The 19,250-nt window shown below is 47.1% G+C and overlaps 1 protein-coding gene across 1 annotated transcript in view; it reads left to right on the top strand.

Moving 5' to 3' along the window:
- The first annotated feature begins 1,475 nt into the window (after positions 1-1,475).
- LOC134354354 (transcription factor Spi-B-like) overlaps positions 1,476-19,250 on the top strand; it is a 42,888-nt gene continuing 25,113 nt past the window's right edge. The window contains exon 1 of the mRNA XM_063063295.1: positions 1,476-1,851. Within this exon, the coding sequence (XP_062919365.1) occupies positions 1,829-1,851 (23 nt within the window). The 5' untranslated portion in view covers positions 1,476-1,828. The remainder of the gene's footprint in view (positions 1,852-19,250) is intronic.

Genomic DNA, 19,250 nt, shown 5'->3' with positions numbered 1-19,250 from the left:
GTGGTTTGTTTTGCTGTTGTTGCTTTGTTGTTTGTTGTTTTCTGTGTTGTTCTGCCGAGCACTGTGGGGGTATGCTCTGCTGGCACTGGAATGTGGGGCGACACTTGCTGGCTGTCCCCGACAAATCTTTAGGTTGTGTTGGTTGTTGACGCAAGTCACTGTTTGTTTCAATCTAAATGTGATAAATAAGTGAATTCAAATTTGAAAATAATTCCCATTGCATTTGAGTAATCATCAGATTGGTGGCTTTGAGTTGGGGGAGGGGAGGGTGAAGATGATTAAATGATGATCGGGGTCAAGGTCCAAAAGTCAAAGTCCTGTGACCGGCAAGTCCTGGGTTAGCCAGAGGCCTGATGTCTGCGAGTCCAAGAGGCCGGGGCCAAGGACTGGAGGCCTGGAGGGGATCTGCCCTGGGGTTGGAGTGTGAGTGAGGGAGTGGGAAAGAAGCTTGTTTTGCTGTTGTTTTGTTTGTGTGTTGTCTGTTAGACATGGTGGGCACGTGATGTTGGTGCTGGAAGGTGTGGCAACTCTCGCCGGCTGCCCCCAGCACACTCTTGGGCTGTGTTGGCTGTTAATGCAAATGGCACACACATTTCACTGTATGTTTTGATGTTTGTTCATTCATCGAGTGCTGTGCTGTATGACATGGTGACCATGATTGTTCTTGGCAAATTTTTCCACAGAAGTGATCTGCCATTGGGTTCTTCTGGGCAGTGTCTTTACAAGACCGGTGACCCGGGCCATTATCAATACTCTTCAGTGATTGTCTACCTGGTGTCAGTGATCACATAACCAGGAATTGTGATGTGCACTGGCTGCTCATACAACCATCAACCTCTTGCTCCCATGGCTTTACCTGACCCTGGCCCTGATCCGGGCTAAGTAGGTGCTATGCCTTGCCTAAGGGAGATTTGCAGGCTAGAAGAGGAAGGGAGCGCTTCACGCCTCCTTTGGCAGAGACCTGTCTTCATCCTGCCACCACTATGTCTCGACGTACCTGTGATAAAATACATGAATCTGAATCTGATCATTTCTGGTCGGCGCCTTTATCTATCCTCCGGAGAACACGGTGGATCCGACAACAGATACAATATCGCTCAATGACTGCGCTCAGCTTGAGCCAAGAATCCTTCCTTGGCAATGGTTTGGCACCGAGTGTGATGGGTGTGTGCTTGTTGGCCCCTGGATATATTATTGTACTGGAGAGGCAGTAGGAACTGTCTTGAATGACGACGGGGAGCTAAAATGGAGGGTCCCCCTCCAGTTTATTCAGAGGGATCTACAAGTACGCGGTGTGCGTAATCTCTGCTGGTTGAGAAGGGTGGTTAGAGTGGGGTTCCCAGCAGTTACAGAGGACCCCCCCCCCCACCACCACCCCGCGATCTGGAGACATGCAGCTTTGTCACCGCCGGGATCCGAGGCAAAACCTCTCCGCCGATTCCCCGACTGTTCCCGGACCGGACGCTCAGGTTCAGTTACGAGTGTGTCTCCTCCAAGAGCTGTTCTACTTCAGATGCGTTCCTCGCTCTTTCACTTATCCCACGGTTGTGTGAGAGAATGGGTTCACTGAGTCATTTTCACTGAAATAAGATGCTTTTTGCCCTGCGCTGCACCGCCACACACGCGCGGCCAAAAAAACATTCGCACACAGGATCTAAACAGCTCCCTGCGATATCGATTGTGCAACTTGAGGGGATTTTTTTGCAGTCAGAACATTAGGCTCCTCCCACCCTAAAATTCAGATTTTTTAAAAGCTTGCAGGGACACGAGCTTGCTCTCAAAAGAAACAAGACTGAAGACTTGACTTCACGCCTCTTCTGTGTTCGCCATGCACACTCTGGAGACGCCGCAGTAAGTATGACCCACTGCAGCCATTGAGCTACCAGAGGGACCCTCACTGCCAACGCCGCCGTACGCCTCGTCCCATACAAACAAGCCAGCAACAAAACTCAGAACTTTTTAAAAGAGTTGTCTGATTATGCAATGTGACAATAAAGCCTCCCCTTCGGGCACCTCCAATCGCGGTTTCCTCCTTTCACTGGAGTCGCTTAATAGTTTGAAAACTTTTTGGGACAAGCACTTCTACTTTGGTATTCGATCGGGCTGACAATTTTAACGGCGTCAATAGGAATGGCTGTAAAGAAAATGAATCGAATTTAGCTTTGACAGTGAATTGTTTTAAAGCAATTGACGTTATGTTTCGGTTATACTTTTTGACAGCGACCTTGTTTTTTTTAGTGTGCATGTCTGTGATATTGCCTTTTTGGCTGTAAGGTTTGGAGTTAAAAATCACCCCGAATTATGATTATAATATGTACAATGTGTCAGTGCCATTGGCTGAGTATTGTGACGTTTGGAAGTGTTTTGACAAGCTAATTTAAAAAAAACTCACGGTAGTTAATCTGAAACTTATTTAAAACACAAATATGTAAAAATAATTGAGACCATAAGATCATAAGGCATAGGAGCACAATCAAGCCATTCTGCCCATCGTTTGTTCCGCCATTTGATCACGGCTGATTTATTTTTCCTCTCAACCCCATCTCCTGCCTTCACCCCCATCCTTCGACGTCGTGACTAATCAATAACCTATCAACCTCTGCTTTAAATATACCCAGTAACTTGCCCTTCACAGCCCTCTGTGGCAATGAATTCCACAGATTCACCACCCTCTGGCTAAAGAAATTCCTCCTCATCTAAATGGACGTCCCTCTATTCTGAGGCTGTGCCCTCTGGTCCTAGACTCCCCCACTAGAGGAAACATCCTCTCTCCATCTACTCTATCTCGGCTTTTCAATATTTGATAGATTTCAATGATATTCCCCCCCCCCCCCATTCTTCTAAACTCCAGCGAGTAGCCGCATTTCTAAAGTTGTCAAAGATTGGTGTTGCAGCAAAGATTGGCTATAACTTTCTGGGGGGGAAAGCTGCCTTTATTTATGTGCATGATGATGCTGGTAGCACATGTGTAGACTGAATGGACAGACAGAGTCTTTTTCCCAGGGTGGAAATGGCTCATACGAGGGGGCAGAAATTCCAAGAACTGAGTGAGGAGCTTCAGGAAAGGGAAAAGTGGTTGGTATTTAATACCGGCAACTTTCCACTGTAAAGATGGGTTAGTTATTCCACTTCTGGCCCATGTTGTTGGGGGCTGGGAATGTTGGCTGGGCACATCTCTGCTCTCTGAAAACGTTATTTATTATTGGTGCTTGCTAACATAAATAGACAGCTTATTTGCATATTCTTTTGTCTTTTGCGGCAACTTCTGTTCACAAACGAAGATTGTGCCGTCCTTCTGTCTGTCTGGCAGAAGGAAGGTCGATAATTTAACACGCACAGAAATCTGCTGGAGGATCTCGGCGTTTTGTGCAGATGCTGCCCGACCTGCAGATTTCCTCCAGCATTTCGTGTGTGTGTGTGTGTGTTCCTCAGCACTTGCAGCGACTGCAGAATTCCTCGTGTTTCTCATTTGCAGCTTGGCCACTTGTTGGCCCGTCCCAATGTTTCAAAGAAAAATTTGTTTAATGTTTGCACTTAGAGAGAAGGCGCGGAGGAGATTGACCAGGATGCTACCTGGATTAGAGAGTACAGTACACAGACAAAATACTTGAGGAACTCAGCAGGTCAGGTATTAGCATCTATGGAAAGGAATGCAGAGCCGAGACCCTTTATCGGGACTTTTCATTTGGATTAGAGAGCGTGCCTTACAGGAAAGGTTGAGTGGACTAGGAGTTTTCTTCTTGGAGAGAAAGAGTTGATTTGATAGAGGGGCACCAGATGATAAGAGGCACAGAAAATGTGGACAGCCAGAGACTTTTTCCCCCAGGGCCGAGGAGGCTACTACAAGAGGGCATAGTTTTAAGGTGATTGGAGGGAAGTATAGGGGGATATCAGAAGTAAGAGAATGGTGAGTGTGTGGAATACCCTGCCAGGGGTGGTGGTACAGGCAGATAGATAGATAGATACTTTATTGATCCCAAAGCAAATTAGAGTGTCACAGTAGCATTACAAGAGCACATATTAGAAGTAGGAAGAATAAAAGTAAGTTATGTCAACCAGTCTGACAGGAGAGGGTCATCACTTCCCCAGCTATAGGTTGACTCATTATAGAGCCCAATGGCCGAGGGTAAGAATGACCTCATATAACGCTCTTTGGAGCAGCACAGTTGTCTTATGTAGAGCACAGTTATCCTCTATATATTATGGACATTTAAGAAACTCTTTGATAGGCATATGGGTGATAGAAAAACGGAGGGTTATGTGGGAGGGAAGGGTTAGATTAAACTTGGAGTAGGTTAAAGAAATGGCTTAACATGGTGGACTGAAGGGCCTGTACTTTGCCGTACTTGTCTCTGTTCCATGAATATTCTTCATTTGATAAGGAAACAGAGGTGCCTATCACCCACTGTGGCTCTGAGCCTCAGCCTCAGAGAGCCATTCTTAAAGTTGCTCCCTTTGGCTCCGTGCAGCCGGGACTTAAGCTGATGTTCGCTATGCTGAGCAATGGAAAATGTTTATGGATTGATGGAAGGAATGCGTCACAGCCTATTAAGACTCACCTCCAGAGCATGACTGCTTGGAGGCAACGTAAGGGGGTGTCTACAGACGGGGTGGTGGTGGGGTCGGGGGTTCGAGATCTTGTGGGGTGGAGAACCTAAACACTGCCAAAGCTGGAAAGCTGAGCTAAAAAAAAAAGTCAGCAAAGACCCAACAGGTCAGGCAGCATCTGTGGAGAGATATCACTTCAGGTCTCGGGCTCTGAATCAGAGGGGCCGTTGACCTGAAACATCAATTGGAGAGTCTTAGGGGAATTGGTATAATTGTAGGGGGGTTGAATTTAAGGGAGTAGGGCTTTTACACAGAGAGTGGTCGGTGTATGGAATGCACTGCCACAAATTTTGGTACAGGCGGATACATTAGGGCAGAGGTCCCAAAACTGGGGTCCATGGATCTCTCAGTTAACATAGGAGTCCATGGCTTAAAAAGGTGGGGAACCCCTGCGTTAAGGGCACTTAAGAGACTCTGAAATGGTGATAGAAAATGGAGGACTATGTGGAAGGGAAGGGTCAGATTGATCTTAGAGTAGGTTAAAAGGTCCGCACAGTGACACGGGGTGAAGGGTCTGAACCGTGCTGTATGCTCTGTTATATGTTCTTTGGTTAATGAGGCAGCCCAGGTTTAATTTTTAGACTGCCCATTCCAGAGATTAAATATGTTTCCAAAATGGATTGGCGACATATAACCCAAAAGTTGCGTACAAAGAAACTGCTTCCTTTTACAGCATGCCCCTTTAGAATCTCAAAATATCCTCGTGCGCTTTACAGCTACAAGTATTCTCTTGAAGTTTTGCGTCCGTGTAAGAAACCTGCCCGTCTACATGTGCCCACCAGTCTCATACAACCAGCTGTACAGTCACAGCATCTGTTTTGAACTATCGATGCAGTGTAGTTGGGCTTGTACAGATGTGACTTGTTTCTCTCCCAGCAGTATGTCAATACCAGGCTGCTAAATCCCCCAACAAAAGCTGGAATATTTCGCTAACAGAAACAGTGCTTGCAATTGTATATGTTGTACTTATTTTATCCTCTGTGCATTGAGGTTATTCAAATTTTATTTTCTTTATCTTCAACAAATCTCTGGCCACTCCGTGACTTTGTAACCGAATACCTCCTGTACCTAATAAAATGGCCACTCTGAGCTTGTTCACCGTCCTTTGCTGCTGTAGCCCGTCCACTTCAAGGTTTGACGAGCTGTGTGTTTTTGAGTTACCGTTGCCTTCCTGCCAGCTTGAACCACTCTGGCCGTTCTCCCCCGACCTCTTGCTTGAGCAAGGCGTTTTTGCCCACACAACTGCTGCCCATTGGATGTTTTGTTTTTTTGTTTCTTGCACCATTCTCAGTAATCTCCAGAGGCTGTTGTGCGTGAATGTCCCAGGAGATCAGCAGTTTCTGAGATGCTCAAGTCACCCCATCTGGCACCAACGATCAAGTCACGTTTCTTTCCCAATCTGATGTTTGGTCTGAACAACAACTGAACCTCTTGACCATGTCTGCATACTCTTATGTATTAAGCTGATTGGCTGATTCGATACTAACATTAATGAGCAGGTGTACAGGTGTTTGACCATGGTTTTCGGTCAGGCGCCGGACGCTCGAAGAGATTTGGTGGGGGGCGGGCGCCCGGCACTCGGCCGGGGGCCATGGTCGAGTGGTCGGTGACTTGGGCCGGCTCCCCCACCGGACTTAGTCTGTTGAGGAGGGTGTGAGGACACCCAGTAGGACTAAAAAAATCAAGACCTGACACAAGGAGTGGATGAGCTCCTTGTGAGCCAACGGCCATCTTCCGTGGAAGAGATTAAAGCCTCAACACGTATCTACGAATCGTATGCTATGCACCTAGTTAGAAGAGACATGATGAACTCGGGCGCTGCTCCTTGTGCCTGGACCTCCCGAGGCCTCCGCCTAAGGAAGGGCAGAGCTCGAAGAAGTGGCCGCGGCTGGAGGCCAACACGGCCTCGGGCTCGAGTTCGGCGGCGGTGGGCAGTGCCAAGGCAGCCAGCGAGAACAAACTGGAGGAGAGGCTGTACTCGGTGCTGTCGCAAGATCGAAGAAGATGGAGGTGCATAGCCACCAACCCTGGATTCGGGACGGCACCCACTGACTGACTGTACAAGTGTACCTAATAAAGTGGCTACTGATTGCATAGGCCTCCTTTGGTTCACCCAGTGCTGGTTTCCAATGTTCACTCACCTTCCTTCACCCCACCATTGATAGCAGTGCCTTCAACTATAGAGCCCCTTCTCCAATAATCCTTTCACAGTCAGATTAAGATTAGCTTTATTTGTCACGTGTACATCAAAACATCGAAACGTGCAGTGAAATACATCGTCTTCACCAATGGCTGACACAGTCCAAGGATGTGTTGGGGGGGTCACCATGCTTCCTGCGCCAACATAGCATGCCTGCAATTTATTAACCCAAACTCGTACGTCTTTGGAGTGTGGGAGGGTACTGGAGCAGCTGGGGGAAACCCACTGGGAGATCGTACCAACTCCTCACAGACAGTGATGGGTATCGAACCCCAAATCACTGACACTGTAAAGTGTTACGCTAGTGTGCCCCCCCCATAGGGCACTACCGCACAAAACAGGCCCTTCAGCCCATCTAGTGTGTGTTGAACTACCCTGCCTAGTCCCATCAACACGCAACTGGATCATAGCCTTCCATACCCCTCCAAATGAAACCCTTGGGACATTGATGATGGTAAAAGTGGTACATAAATGCAGGCTGTTGTTGTTGTAGTATGTCCTGTTGACTTTCAGCAGTACCAACAATACATTTGTTCGCAGTCCTTGAAGAAAACAGAATGACAGATGTTTCTGAATGCAGTTGGGGATCGGCTGTTTTAAAACCTTAACAGCAGAGTGCACTCAGCGTTGTTTCAGATGACTTCCAGGGTGAATGTGAGACAAGCACCAAGGCTTCATATTCCATCTGGGAGCCTCCAACCTGATGGCATGAATATCAGTTTCTCCAATTTCCTGCAAGTTCTCCCCCTTCCCCTTCTCCCTTTTCCCGTACCCCATTCTGGCTCCCCTCTCACTCCTTCTCTTTTCCTGTCCTCTCAGCTTCCTTCTTCTTCAGCCCTTTATTCTTCTGCCCATCACTTCCTAGCTTCCTACTTCTTCCCTCCTCCCTCCTCTACCCACCCACCTTCCCCCTCACCTGGTCTCACCTATCACCCATCAGCTTGAACTCTTTCTCCTCCCCCCACTTTCTTATTCTGGGTTCTGCCCCCTTCCTTTCCAGTCCTTGATGAAGCAACACGGCCCAAAATGTCAACCCTTTATTCCCCTCCATAGACGCTGCATGACTTGCTGAGTTCCTTCAGCATTTTGTATGCACAGAATTACCCCCCCCCTTTAGTTTAATTTCTCCTCTTCACCTAGCCTCAAAATGTACTCTAACCAACAACTTCCTCCCAAACCTCCAATATTAATAAACCCAACCGGCCACAAGGGGCCATCATCAGTGGGGTAGCTCCTTTGAGGAAGTTCCTTGGCCTTCCTAAATGTCTTGGAGCAGTTTGGGTCAATGACAAAGATGGAGCGTCATCTTTCTCACCCCATAAATCCATAGCAATGTATGTAAGAGTTCCAAGTTTCCAGCTGGAGCCTTCCTTTGAAGATCACCTCTCAGGGGTATGGATGACATCGGTTTATCATCACTGACATATTGTTCATTTGTTTGTTATGTGTTGTGTCGTATGACGTGGGCAAACATGGTCTTTCCATGTCCATGATTGTCTCTGGCAAATTTTTCTACAGAAATGGATTGCCATTGCCTTCTTCTGGGCAGTGTCTTTACAAGACGGATGACCCCAGCCATTATCAATGCTCTTCAGAGATTGTCTGCCTGGTGTCAGTGGTCCCATAACCAGGACTTGTGATGTGCACCAGCTGCTCATACGACCATCCACCATCCACTCCCATGGCTTCACATGACCCTGCAAGTGTAAGGTGTTCCTTCCCCCCTCTAGCCTGCAGGTGCTACACCTTCCCCAAGGGTGACCTGCAGGCTGGTGGAGAGAAGGAGAGCCTTTGGTGGAGATGTATCTCCACTCCACCACCCATATTGTAAGTCATGAAATTTGTTCTTTCTTAGCAGCAGTGCAGTGTAATACATACAAATGACTATAAATGACAATAAGAATATACATACAGATGGATATATAGAAAGAAGGATAGATAGATGGTTAGGTAGATCGATAGATGGTTAGATAGATGGATAGATGGATAAATAGATGGATAGATGGATAAATGAATAGATAGATAGATAGATAAGACAGATAGATAGAGGAAAAAGAGTACAAAATAATGAGGTAGCATTCATCAATTCATGGACTGTTCAGAAGTCTAATGTTGGACGGGAAGAAGCCATCCCTGAAGTGTTGAGTGTGTGTCTTCAGGCTCCTGTACCTCCTCCCTGGTGGTAGTAATGAGAAGAGGGCCTGTGCTGGATGGCGAGGGTCAATCGCGATGGATGCCAGCCACGAGGCGTCGGCTTTCAAAAATGTCCTCAGTAAGGGGGAGGATGGTGCCCATGATGGAGCTGGCTGAGTTTACAACTTTCTGCAGCTTTTTCCGATCGTGTGCATCGGTGCTTCCAAACCGGACGGTGACGCTAGCAGTCAGAATTCTCTCTGCGGAACATCCGTAGAAAGTTCTACCGATTTGATGCAACCCGTTGTGTGTTGACATTAACCAACGTCTGCCATGCTTGAGCAGCAGAGGGCGAGAGGGCGGGCGGTCATCAAATGGAAAGTGCCAGTAAACGACAAAAGCCTGCTTTTGGCTTCTGCCGTGCGCTCCGTGGGTGTGGCCATTCCAATGTAAGGTCACAAGTGCTGGGCCACGCAAAGGCCGAGACTTCATCAGGAACGGAAAGGAAGAGAGCAGAGTTCAGATAAGGAGGTGGGGGGGAGGAGGGGAAGGAGGACAAGCTGGCAGATGATCGGCGAAACCAGGTGAGTGGGTGACAGGGGTGGCGGGAGGATATGAAGTAAGAAGCTGGGAGCTGATAGGTGGAAGTGGTGGATGTCTGAAGAATGAATCTGGTAGGAGAGGAGAGTGGACCGTGGGATAGAGGGATGGAGGAAGGGCGCCAGAGAGAGGTGATGGGCAGGCAAGGAGAAGAGAAGGGGTAAGGGGGTAACCAGAATGGGGACTGGAAAAAGAGAGAAGGGGGATGGGTATAAATTACCAGAAGTTAGAGGATTCGATGTGTTCCAGTGCAAGGTCACTTCTCTAAAAAAGCCAGGAAGTCTGGAATTAGTCAACATTGCAAACAATGTGAAACTGACTTCAGAAAAAAAAAGCACGAACCATTTCTCCGATCTACAGTGGTAGTTTATAGCACTGTTCCATCATAAATTACGGTCGCTCACAATGAGCAGCGTAACTGTGGGACCTGCCATCAAACCCAGGCGAGAGGCCGATGACCAGCAACCTCCTTGGGCGAACCAGGTTTGGATAGTAGACCCTGACAACTCCTTTAGGACAAGCAGTAGCAAAGAACCGGGGCCGATCAAGTGAGTGGAACATTGACTTTATGTTTTTAAATACCAACACATCCTAGCACATGGCAGTTGGTAGTGTGACGGATGAGTGTGTGGAGCAGAGGGCTCTGGGTAACGGGGAGGTGAAATCAGAGCAACCACTGGAGTCAACCTGGTGAAGAGAGTGAGGCAGAAGGAGAGTCTGCAGATCTGTGAGATGGGGCCAGGAACTGGAGGTTGAAGGCCTGGTGTCTGCAAGTCTGGGGGGGTGAGGGGGGTACTGGCGGTTGGAGGCCGAGAGGCAACCTGTGTGTGTGTGTGTGTGTGTGTGTGTGTGTTTTCCTGTTGTTGTTGCTTGATTTGTTCTGCTAAGCATCGTGGGTAGGCCATGTTGGTACTGGAAGATGTGGCGACACTCGCGGGCTGCCCCCGGCACATCCTCAGGCTGTGTTGGTTGTTGATGCAAACGACGTATTTCACTGTATGTTTCGATGTACGTGTGACAAATAAATGAATCTGAATGCTGGATGAACTCAGCAGGCTGGGCAGCATCTATGGAGAGGAATAAACGGTTGATATTTTAGGTTGAAACTGGTGACTGTTTATTCCCCTCCATGGATGCTACCAGACCTGCTGAGTTCCTCCAGGATTTTGTGCCGTGTTGCTCTGGATTTCCAGCATCTGCAGGATCTCTTGTGTTTTTGAACAAAAATGGTATCAGGTAGGGGTGGTAATCACGCTTTTCCACGAGTGAAATTGAGGTTGAGGAAATGTCTCGGGGAATGCAGGTGACGCCAAGAAGTGCAACCCTAAAGAGGAATGTTGGTTGGCGTATCTCGTTAATGTTCACTGTTATCTTTGGATCTATGGGAACCAGCTAAACGTTTCCGATCAGCAGCGTATCAACCGTGTTTATCAGAGGCTAACACCATCAGCGTTACCCTGGGTTCTCACCTCACATTGTGTAGTTAAACACCAAACATTCTGATGTGGAGTCCTGAGAAAGGCGCCTGAGACAGTGATATACAGCCCTGTGGTGTGAGAAGGTTCTGCATTCGTCAGCAAATGAAAATTTCTGCTTGAAATCTGAAGTAGTTTCTCTTTCCAAAGATGCTGACTGACCAGCTGATGTTTCCAGCATTCTGTCTCAGTAATGGTCAGATGATATGTTGACACATCTCAACAATTGAGATGCTCTTGGGAATGAAATATCTGATTATTAATTAACCGGGACCTGGGCTGGCATTGATCATACCAGATTCATGTGTTGGCCAGAGTTTCAGAAGTTTCAAAGTAAATTTATTATCAAGTATGTGTACGTCACCATATTCTATCTTGAGATTCATATTCTTGCAGGCATTCACAGTAGAACAAAGAAATGCAATATAATTCATGAAAAACTATGCACAGAGACTGACAAATAACCAATAAGCAACAAACTATGCGAATATAAAAATCAAGAAATAAATAATACTGAGAACGTACGTTGTAGGGTTCCTGAATGAAAGTCCATAGGTTGGAACCACTCTAGAGTTGAGATGTGTGAAATTATGCACACTGGTTCAGGAGTCTGATGGCTGAGAGGCAATAACTGTTTTTGAACCTGGTGGTGTAGGGTCTGAGGCTCCTGTACCTCCTTCCTGATGGTAGCAGTGAGAAGAGAGCATGGGCTGGCTGGTGGGGGTCCTTGATGATGGATGCTGCTTTCTTGTGGCAGTGGTTGACTGACTGATTGAGGTCTGGTAGCCGGATTCCCTTCCCAGGAGGGATACCAGTGAGGCAGAGGTTACTTACAACTATCCGGTGGCTTTACGATCACCAGCAAGAGGAGGAGCTGTACTGGACCTGGTGTTTGGTAATGCGCCTGGCTAGGTGACAGACCTTTCAGTGGGTGAACAGTTAGGGAACATTAACCACAACTCCTTAAGTTTTAAGTTAGCTATAGATCAGGACGTTCTAAGGATCACGAACCTTGCGGGACAGTCTTAAATTGTAGGTGGGCAAATTACGAGAGCATGAGGTAGAAACTTGGGAGAGTTAATTGGGACCAGCTGCTTTTGGGCAAGTTCACATCTGACTTGTGGAGGGTGCTTAAAGATTAACTGTGCAGAGTACAGGATGGGTATGTTCCAGTCAGAAGGAAGAATGAGGATGCCAATGTAGGAGAAGTGAGGATGTTGAGAGGGATGATGAACTTAGTCAAGAAGGAAAAGGAGAAGTATCTTCCTTTTAGGAAGCTAGAAATCAAACAGAGCCCTTGAGGATTATAAAGAAGCTGGAAAAAGAACTCAAGAAGGGAATTAGGAACGTGAGGAGGGGCCATGAAAGTACTTGGTAAGTAGGATTAAAGAGAATCCCGAGGAATTTTATACATCAAGAGCAAGAGGATAACTAGGGAGAGGGTAGGACCACTCAGGGATAAAGAGGGAAACATTTGCTCAGATGTGAAGAATTTGGGTGAGGGCCTTAATGACTACTTTACAGCAGTATTACCTAGGAGAAGGACGTGGAGGATAGGGAGATCAGTGTTGAGTGTATTGATCTGCTAGGGCATTTTGAGGTAAAGGAGGTGGTGGTGTTAGGTCTTTTAAGGAGCTTTAAGGTGGATAAGTAACTAGAGTCTAGTGGGATATACCCCAGGTTATTGAGAAAGACAAGAAAAGAGATTGCTAGAGCCCTAATCAATATCTTTGTGTTGTCCTCTGAAGCCACAGACAAGGTCCCAGAGGACTGGCAAGTAGCTTATGATGTTCCATTATTCAAGAAGGAATCCGGGAATAATCCTGGAAACTATAGACCAGTGAGTCTCACGTCAATGGTAGGAAAGTTACTGGAGTGAATTCTTAGGGAGAATCTAATTAGAGAAAGCCATCATATCTTTGTGTGGGGCAAGTTGTGTCTTACTAACTTGCATTTTTTAATGAGGTGACAAAGGTAGTTGATGGAAGTAGAGCTGTGGATGTTGTCTACGTGGACTTTAGTAAAGCATTTGACAAGGTACCTCATGGGAGGCTCATCCAGAAGATTAAGATGCATAGGAACCACGGCAAATTGGCCGTCTGAATTCAGAACGGGTTTGTCTCAAGAGGACAGAGAAGAAATCGAAGGGACTTATTTTGGCTGGCGGTCTGTGACTAGAATCTGTACTGGGACCTCTGCTGTTGGCGATGTATATGAATGACCTGGATGAAAATGTAATGGGTGTATTAGTAATCTGTAGATGGTGTCGTGGATAGTGTAGAAGACTCATGGGCCAAGTTCATAACTCCCTGAAAATGGCTACACAGGTTGGTAAGACGGTTAAGAAGGCTTATGCATGCTTGTTTTTATTAGTTGAGGCTTGGAGTTCAAAAGTCAGGAAGTTATGTTGCAACTTTATGAAACTCTGGTCAGGCCACATCTGGAGTATTGCGTGCAGTTCTGGTCGTACCACTACAGGAAGGATGTCAAGGCTTTGGAGAGGGTGCAGGAGAGGTTCACCAGGATGCTGCCTGGATTAGAGAGCGTGAGCTACAAAGGGAGGCTGGACAAACTTGGGTCGTTTTCTCTGGAGTGCCAGAGGCTGAGGGGAGATCTGATCGAGGTTCATAAAACTGTGAGAGGCACAGATGGAGTAGACAGACGGGGCTGAAATGTCTAACACCAGAGTGCATGTGTTTACGGTGAGAGGGGGTAATTTCAAAGGAGATGTGGGGGGTACGTTTTTCACACGGGGAGTGGTGGGTGCGTGGAATGCGCTGCCTGGGCTGGTGGTAGAGGTAGATACATCAGGGACTTCTGAGGTTAGATAGGCACACGAATGTGAGGGAAGTGGAGGGATATGGACCTTATGTTGGTAGAAGAGACTAGTTTAATTAGCCATCTGATTACTACTTTAATTGGCTTGGCATGACACTGTGGGCTGAAGGGCCTGTCTGTGTGCTGTACTGTTCTATGTTCTATTATTTCATTTAATTTTAAGCACCCAAGGTACTGTGACTGGACTCGAACCCACACCTTGACAATCATTATGGTCATGTTTAATTTCAGTTCCAGGAGCAGGTCGATGGGACCAGGCAGAATCATAGTTCGACTCCGACTTGAGGGACCAAAGGGCCTGTTACTGTGTTGTAGTACTTAAAAAACAAAAGTTCAGGAATTGTTTTCACTCTTCAACCACCAGGCTTCTGAACCAGTGTGGCTAACTTCACTCACCTCGACTCTGAACTGATTCTATGACTTACGGACTCTCTTATGCCCCTATGACCTTTGGACTGAGCGCTAGGGTTCCAGGTGTCACTTCAGTAACCTAACCACCAAGCTGGTGCAGGGTTTGGTAGGAGCACAGATGTTGCCATTGGCTTTTGCAGTGACGGCCTCTGTTTAAACACCTTTACTGTAACCAGAATATCACCAGAGAATACAACCCATGTTCGTCCAATTCCTCCTTACAGCATCTTGGAGGACCTCTTCTTCGCCCTCTCCAAAGCCTCCTTATCCCTCCTGTGGTGGGCAGAGCAACAGACCTTTTTTCTTTGCGGGGATCCTTCATCAGGATGGGTCTTGATAATGCGTATTGGCCCTAAGCGTTGACTGTTTATTCCTCTCCATGGATGCTGCCTGACCTGCTGAGTTCCTCCAGCATTTTGAGTAGGTTGCTCTGGATTTCCAGCATTTACAGGATCCCCTGTGTTTACGATTTTTCTTCAAAACGTTTCTATTTTTCAACCCTTGGGGCCATACGCAGGGTTAAACGCTCCTTCCCCTTTCTCACCCTATGGTGTTATATTCTCCATGTTGGTAATCTTAGTGACAATCAGACCATGTTTCTCACATCTAGAATACCATCTCTCTCTTTGAGGTTGGTGCTATGTGAACGTCTATGAAATTCTGTGTGAAACTTGCTTCTTGTCCCACCCTGGAATCCTGCAACCATTTTGAGAGAGGGGTGCTGGTTTCGTCTGGATAGGGTGCAGCACTAACCAGCACCTCAACCCCACCAACTAGAAAGAATGTGGAGACCAGCCAAAGTCCTTCTGATGTGGAAGCTTCAGAAGAGATTTACCAGGATGCTGCCTGGATTGGAGAGCGTGTCTAACAAAGATAGGCTGAGCGAGCTGGGGCTTTTCTCTTTGGAGCGAAGGAGGCTGAGGGGTGATTTGATAGAGGTGTACAAGATAATCAGAGGCATAGGTTGAACGGACAGCCAGGGGCTTTTTCTCAGGATGGAAATAGCTCGTACAAGGGGAGCAATACTTGGAGGTGATTGGAGGAAAGTATAGGGGGCACGTCAGATGTAAGTTTTTTTACACAGAGAGCAGTGGGTGTGTGGAACCCACTGCCAGGGGTTGTGATGGAGGCAGATACATTAGGGCCATTAAAGAGAGACTTAGATAGAATAATGGAGGGGTATGTGGGAGGGAAGGGTTAGATTGATCTTGGAGTTGGTTAAATGGTTGGCACAACACTGTGGGCCGAAAGGCCTGTACTCCGCTGTACAGTTTGGGGTTCTACGTACTAACTTGTTCGTGCCTTCCTGGCAGCCAGAAGCTGACTTATCAAGACAAACTCTGTTCTGATGATCGTGCTTGTTTTTGTGGTTTGCTGACAGCCTGACTTGCAGAAGTGGAGACTTCTGTAACATGATCTTGAGTCAACTAAACGCCTTGCGACCATTGGTCAAGACCCCTTAGGGCCATGGAAAGGATGCTCTGTGGTCAGCGGGGATGGCCAACCCCTTGACCTCTGTCTCCATCTTGTTATCTTGCTTCGCAAGTCCTGTAACGAGTGAACTGTCTAACGAATATAAAGCAGAGCAACACACACACAATGCCGGAGGAAGTCAGCGTCTGTGGAGAGGGATAAACAGTCGACATTTTGGGCCGAGACCCTTCATTGGAATAGGAAAGGAAAGGGGAAGAGGCCAGAATAAGTAGGTGGGGAAGGGATGAAGTAAAAGTCAGCAGGTGATCGGTGGGACCAAGTCAGGGGGAAGGTGGATGGATGGGGAAGGGATGATTAAGTAAAAAGCTGGGAGGGGATAGGTGGAAGATGTAAAGGCAGGAAGAAGAAGGAATCTAATAGGAGAAGAGAGTAGACGATGGGAAAAGGGGAAGGATGAAGGGAATCAGAGGGAGGTGATGGGCAAGTGAGGAGGAGAAGGGGTGAGAGGGCAACAAGAATAGGAAATGTAAAGTAAAGAAGGGGAGGGGAGAAAGGGAGGAGGAGGGGAAACACAAGGAAGGTGATGAAGGACAGAAAATATAAAGCAGTATGGCAAGATACACCTTCTGCTACGCTCCGGGTAAAGACATTTAACTTAACTTTCTGTTGTGAATTAACATTTCCAAAATGGCGTTCTGCGGTACTTAGAACAAAGAGAGAGGCTATTCAGCCCATTCTGTCCATGATAGCATGTGACCCATCGCTAATCACTTAACCCTTTCAAATACCGCTTTTCCTTCTGCATCTCTGACTTCCCCTTGTTGTTAACCTCAACGAGTTTCATTTGCAGTTTTCACATCTAGAGTTCTCCGCTGGAATTTCTGCATTTGTTGCCCCCTAATGTAGGCCTCTCTCATCCACACTGCATTTATTTGATAGATCTACTACACTTCGAACATAGAACATTACAGCACAGTACAGGCCCTTCAGCCCACGATGTTGTGCTGACCATTTAACCTACCCAAAGATCAATCCAACCTTCCCTTCTCACGTAGCCCTCCATTGTCTCTGTGAAGCTTTCCTATCCTTCCTATAGTGAGGTGACTAGAAATGAACACGTCATTCCAAGTGTGGTCTGACCAAAGTTTTATAGAGCTGTGATATTACCTCGCAGCTCTTGAACTCAATGCCCAACTGACGAAAGCCAGCATGCCACACACTTTCTTAAGCATGCTATCTACTGCGCAGAAGCCTTGGGGGATCGGTAGAAATGAAACTCAAGGATGCCCTGTTCCTCCACACTGTTAAGAGTCCTGCCATTAACCCTGTATTCTGCCTTCAGGTTGTGTGGGCAAGCCAATTCTGAATCCATGCAGCCAAGTTTCCCATGATCCCACTTAGTCTCGCTGCTTCCGCATTCTCCTTTTCAAGCTTGGAGCTTCCTTTCGAAGGCTGCTCCCCTTCACAATGGGCTCTTGGTGTGTAAGCCAGCTGTGGAAAAACCCTCCCTCACTGGAGAGCGGCCGTGATTGGTTGACCTTGCTGTCAATCATTCCTGTCAGCTGAGTTGCTGCTGCTGACGGGCTGAATGGTCCCTCCATGTATCAGTGTACCCATCCTCCACTCTCCGCACTTCTGACAGAAGTAACCAGCTTCGTCTGGGAGAAGTTGGTGCACTTTCCATTGTGGTTAATTTCCTCTGCTTATTGCACTGGTTCCTGATTAATTGATGGCTGCCATTGTATATTTGAATAGTGTACACAAAATGCTGGAGGAACTCAGTGGGGTCAGGCAGCATCCGGAAGGAAATAGGCCAAGATCCTCCTGTCTCTGTGTATTTGGTTACTTGCAATGTGATACTGCATGGTGGCATAGTGGTTAACGCAACGCTTTACAGGCCAGTGATGAGCGATCGGGGGTTCAGTTCCCGCCACTATCTGTAAGGAGTTCCTACATCCTTCCCATGGCCGCGCGGGTTTCCTCCGGGCTCCCCAGTGTCCTCACCCGTTCCAAAGACATACAGGTCGGTGTCGGTAAATGTGGGCGTGCGGTGTCGGTACCCGAAGCGTGGCGACACTTGTGGCCTGTCCAGCATAATCTTTGGACCATAATCATTGACGCAAAGCAAAGCATTTCACTGTTTGTTTTGACGTACATTTGACAAACAAACCCACTCATATTTCCCACCCCTCCTATCCAACCCACTGGCCGATAGACTTGTCAATAGAAGCAGGGTGAACGAGAAGGTTCATCTCCAGTCAACTTCTTTTGCCAGTTTTTTGGAAGTCTGTTTATTTGTGCTACTCAACGTCCTTAACAATGGGAGCAGATTCTCATTAATTATCCAACTAATACCCTTCAAGATTTCGTAGAGCTCAATCTGATCTCCTTGCGCTGAGGAGAACAGTCACAGATGATCTGGTCTCTCCACATCCTTCTTCTCTCTCTCTCTCACTCTCTCACTCTCTCGCCAATGCATTAGTGAGCAAGACAAAAGACATCTAAAACTTTGACAATCTTCTTCAGGTGTGTGGTGGAGAGTATATTGACGAAGTGCCTCATGGTCTGGTATGGAAACACCAATGCCCTTGAACAGAAAATCCTGCAAAAAGTAGCTGATGCAGCCCAGCCCATCACGGGTAAAGCCCTCCCCACCACAGAGCACATCTACATGAAACAGTGTCGTAGGAAAGCAGCATCCAACATCAGGCATCCCCACCACCCAGGTCGTGCTCTCTTCTTACTCCTGCCATCAGGAAGGTGGTACAGGAGCCTCAGGACTCACACCACCAGGTTCAGGGACAGTTATTACCCCTCAACCATCAGGCTCTTGAACCAGAGGGGATAACATCACTTGCCCCATCACTGAAATGTTCCCACAACCTATTAACTCACTTTCAAGGACTCTTCGTCTCATGTTCTCGATATTTATTGCTTAGCTGTTTATTATTATATCTTCCTTTTTGTGTTTGCACAGTTTGTTGTTTTTGCACACTGGTTGAATACCCCAGAGGTGCGGTCTTTCACTATTATGGTTATTATTCTATTTTGGATTTATTGAGTACACCAGCAATACATATATGTACTTTGATAATAAAGTTACTTTGAACTTTCAACTTTCAACTTCGATTACCTCGCAAGTTTGGGCTGCTGTTAAAAGCTTCAGAGGAAGAATCTGAAAGACTCCTAATACCATCCTCTTGAATGAAGGAATGTGGAAACAGGATATTCTGGAGGGAGCATATTTGCATACACAAAATATTTCAATAAATCCTCCTCTTGCTTGTCGTACCTGTTTTGAGCCTGCGTCCTACCTCACCCAGAGTCCAATGAAGGACACTTTGTACTGGGGGACGCAATGGATAGTGCTGCTGCCTCTTGGCTCCAGAGACCCAGGTTTAATCCTGACCTCCGGGACTGTGGGGAGATTATTTGTTCTCCCTGTGCGTCTCCCCCTGGCTCTCTGGTTTCCTCCCCCATCCCAAGTAGAGACAGGTTACTAGTTAAATCACTGCTGGTTTAAGCAGTTGGCAGGAAAGTCAGGGGAGTCG

The sequence above is a fragment of the Mobula hypostoma genome, chromosome 11 (assembly GCF_963921235.1).
Source record: "Mobula hypostoma chromosome 11, sMobHyp1.1, whole genome shotgun sequence".
In the NCBI taxonomy this organism is placed as follows: Eukaryota; Metazoa; Chordata; class Chondrichthyes; order Myliobatiformes; family Myliobatidae; genus Mobula; species Mobula hypostoma.
Note: the sequence above shows the minus strand (reverse complement) of the source record. Positions and strands in the feature narration are given on the sequence as shown.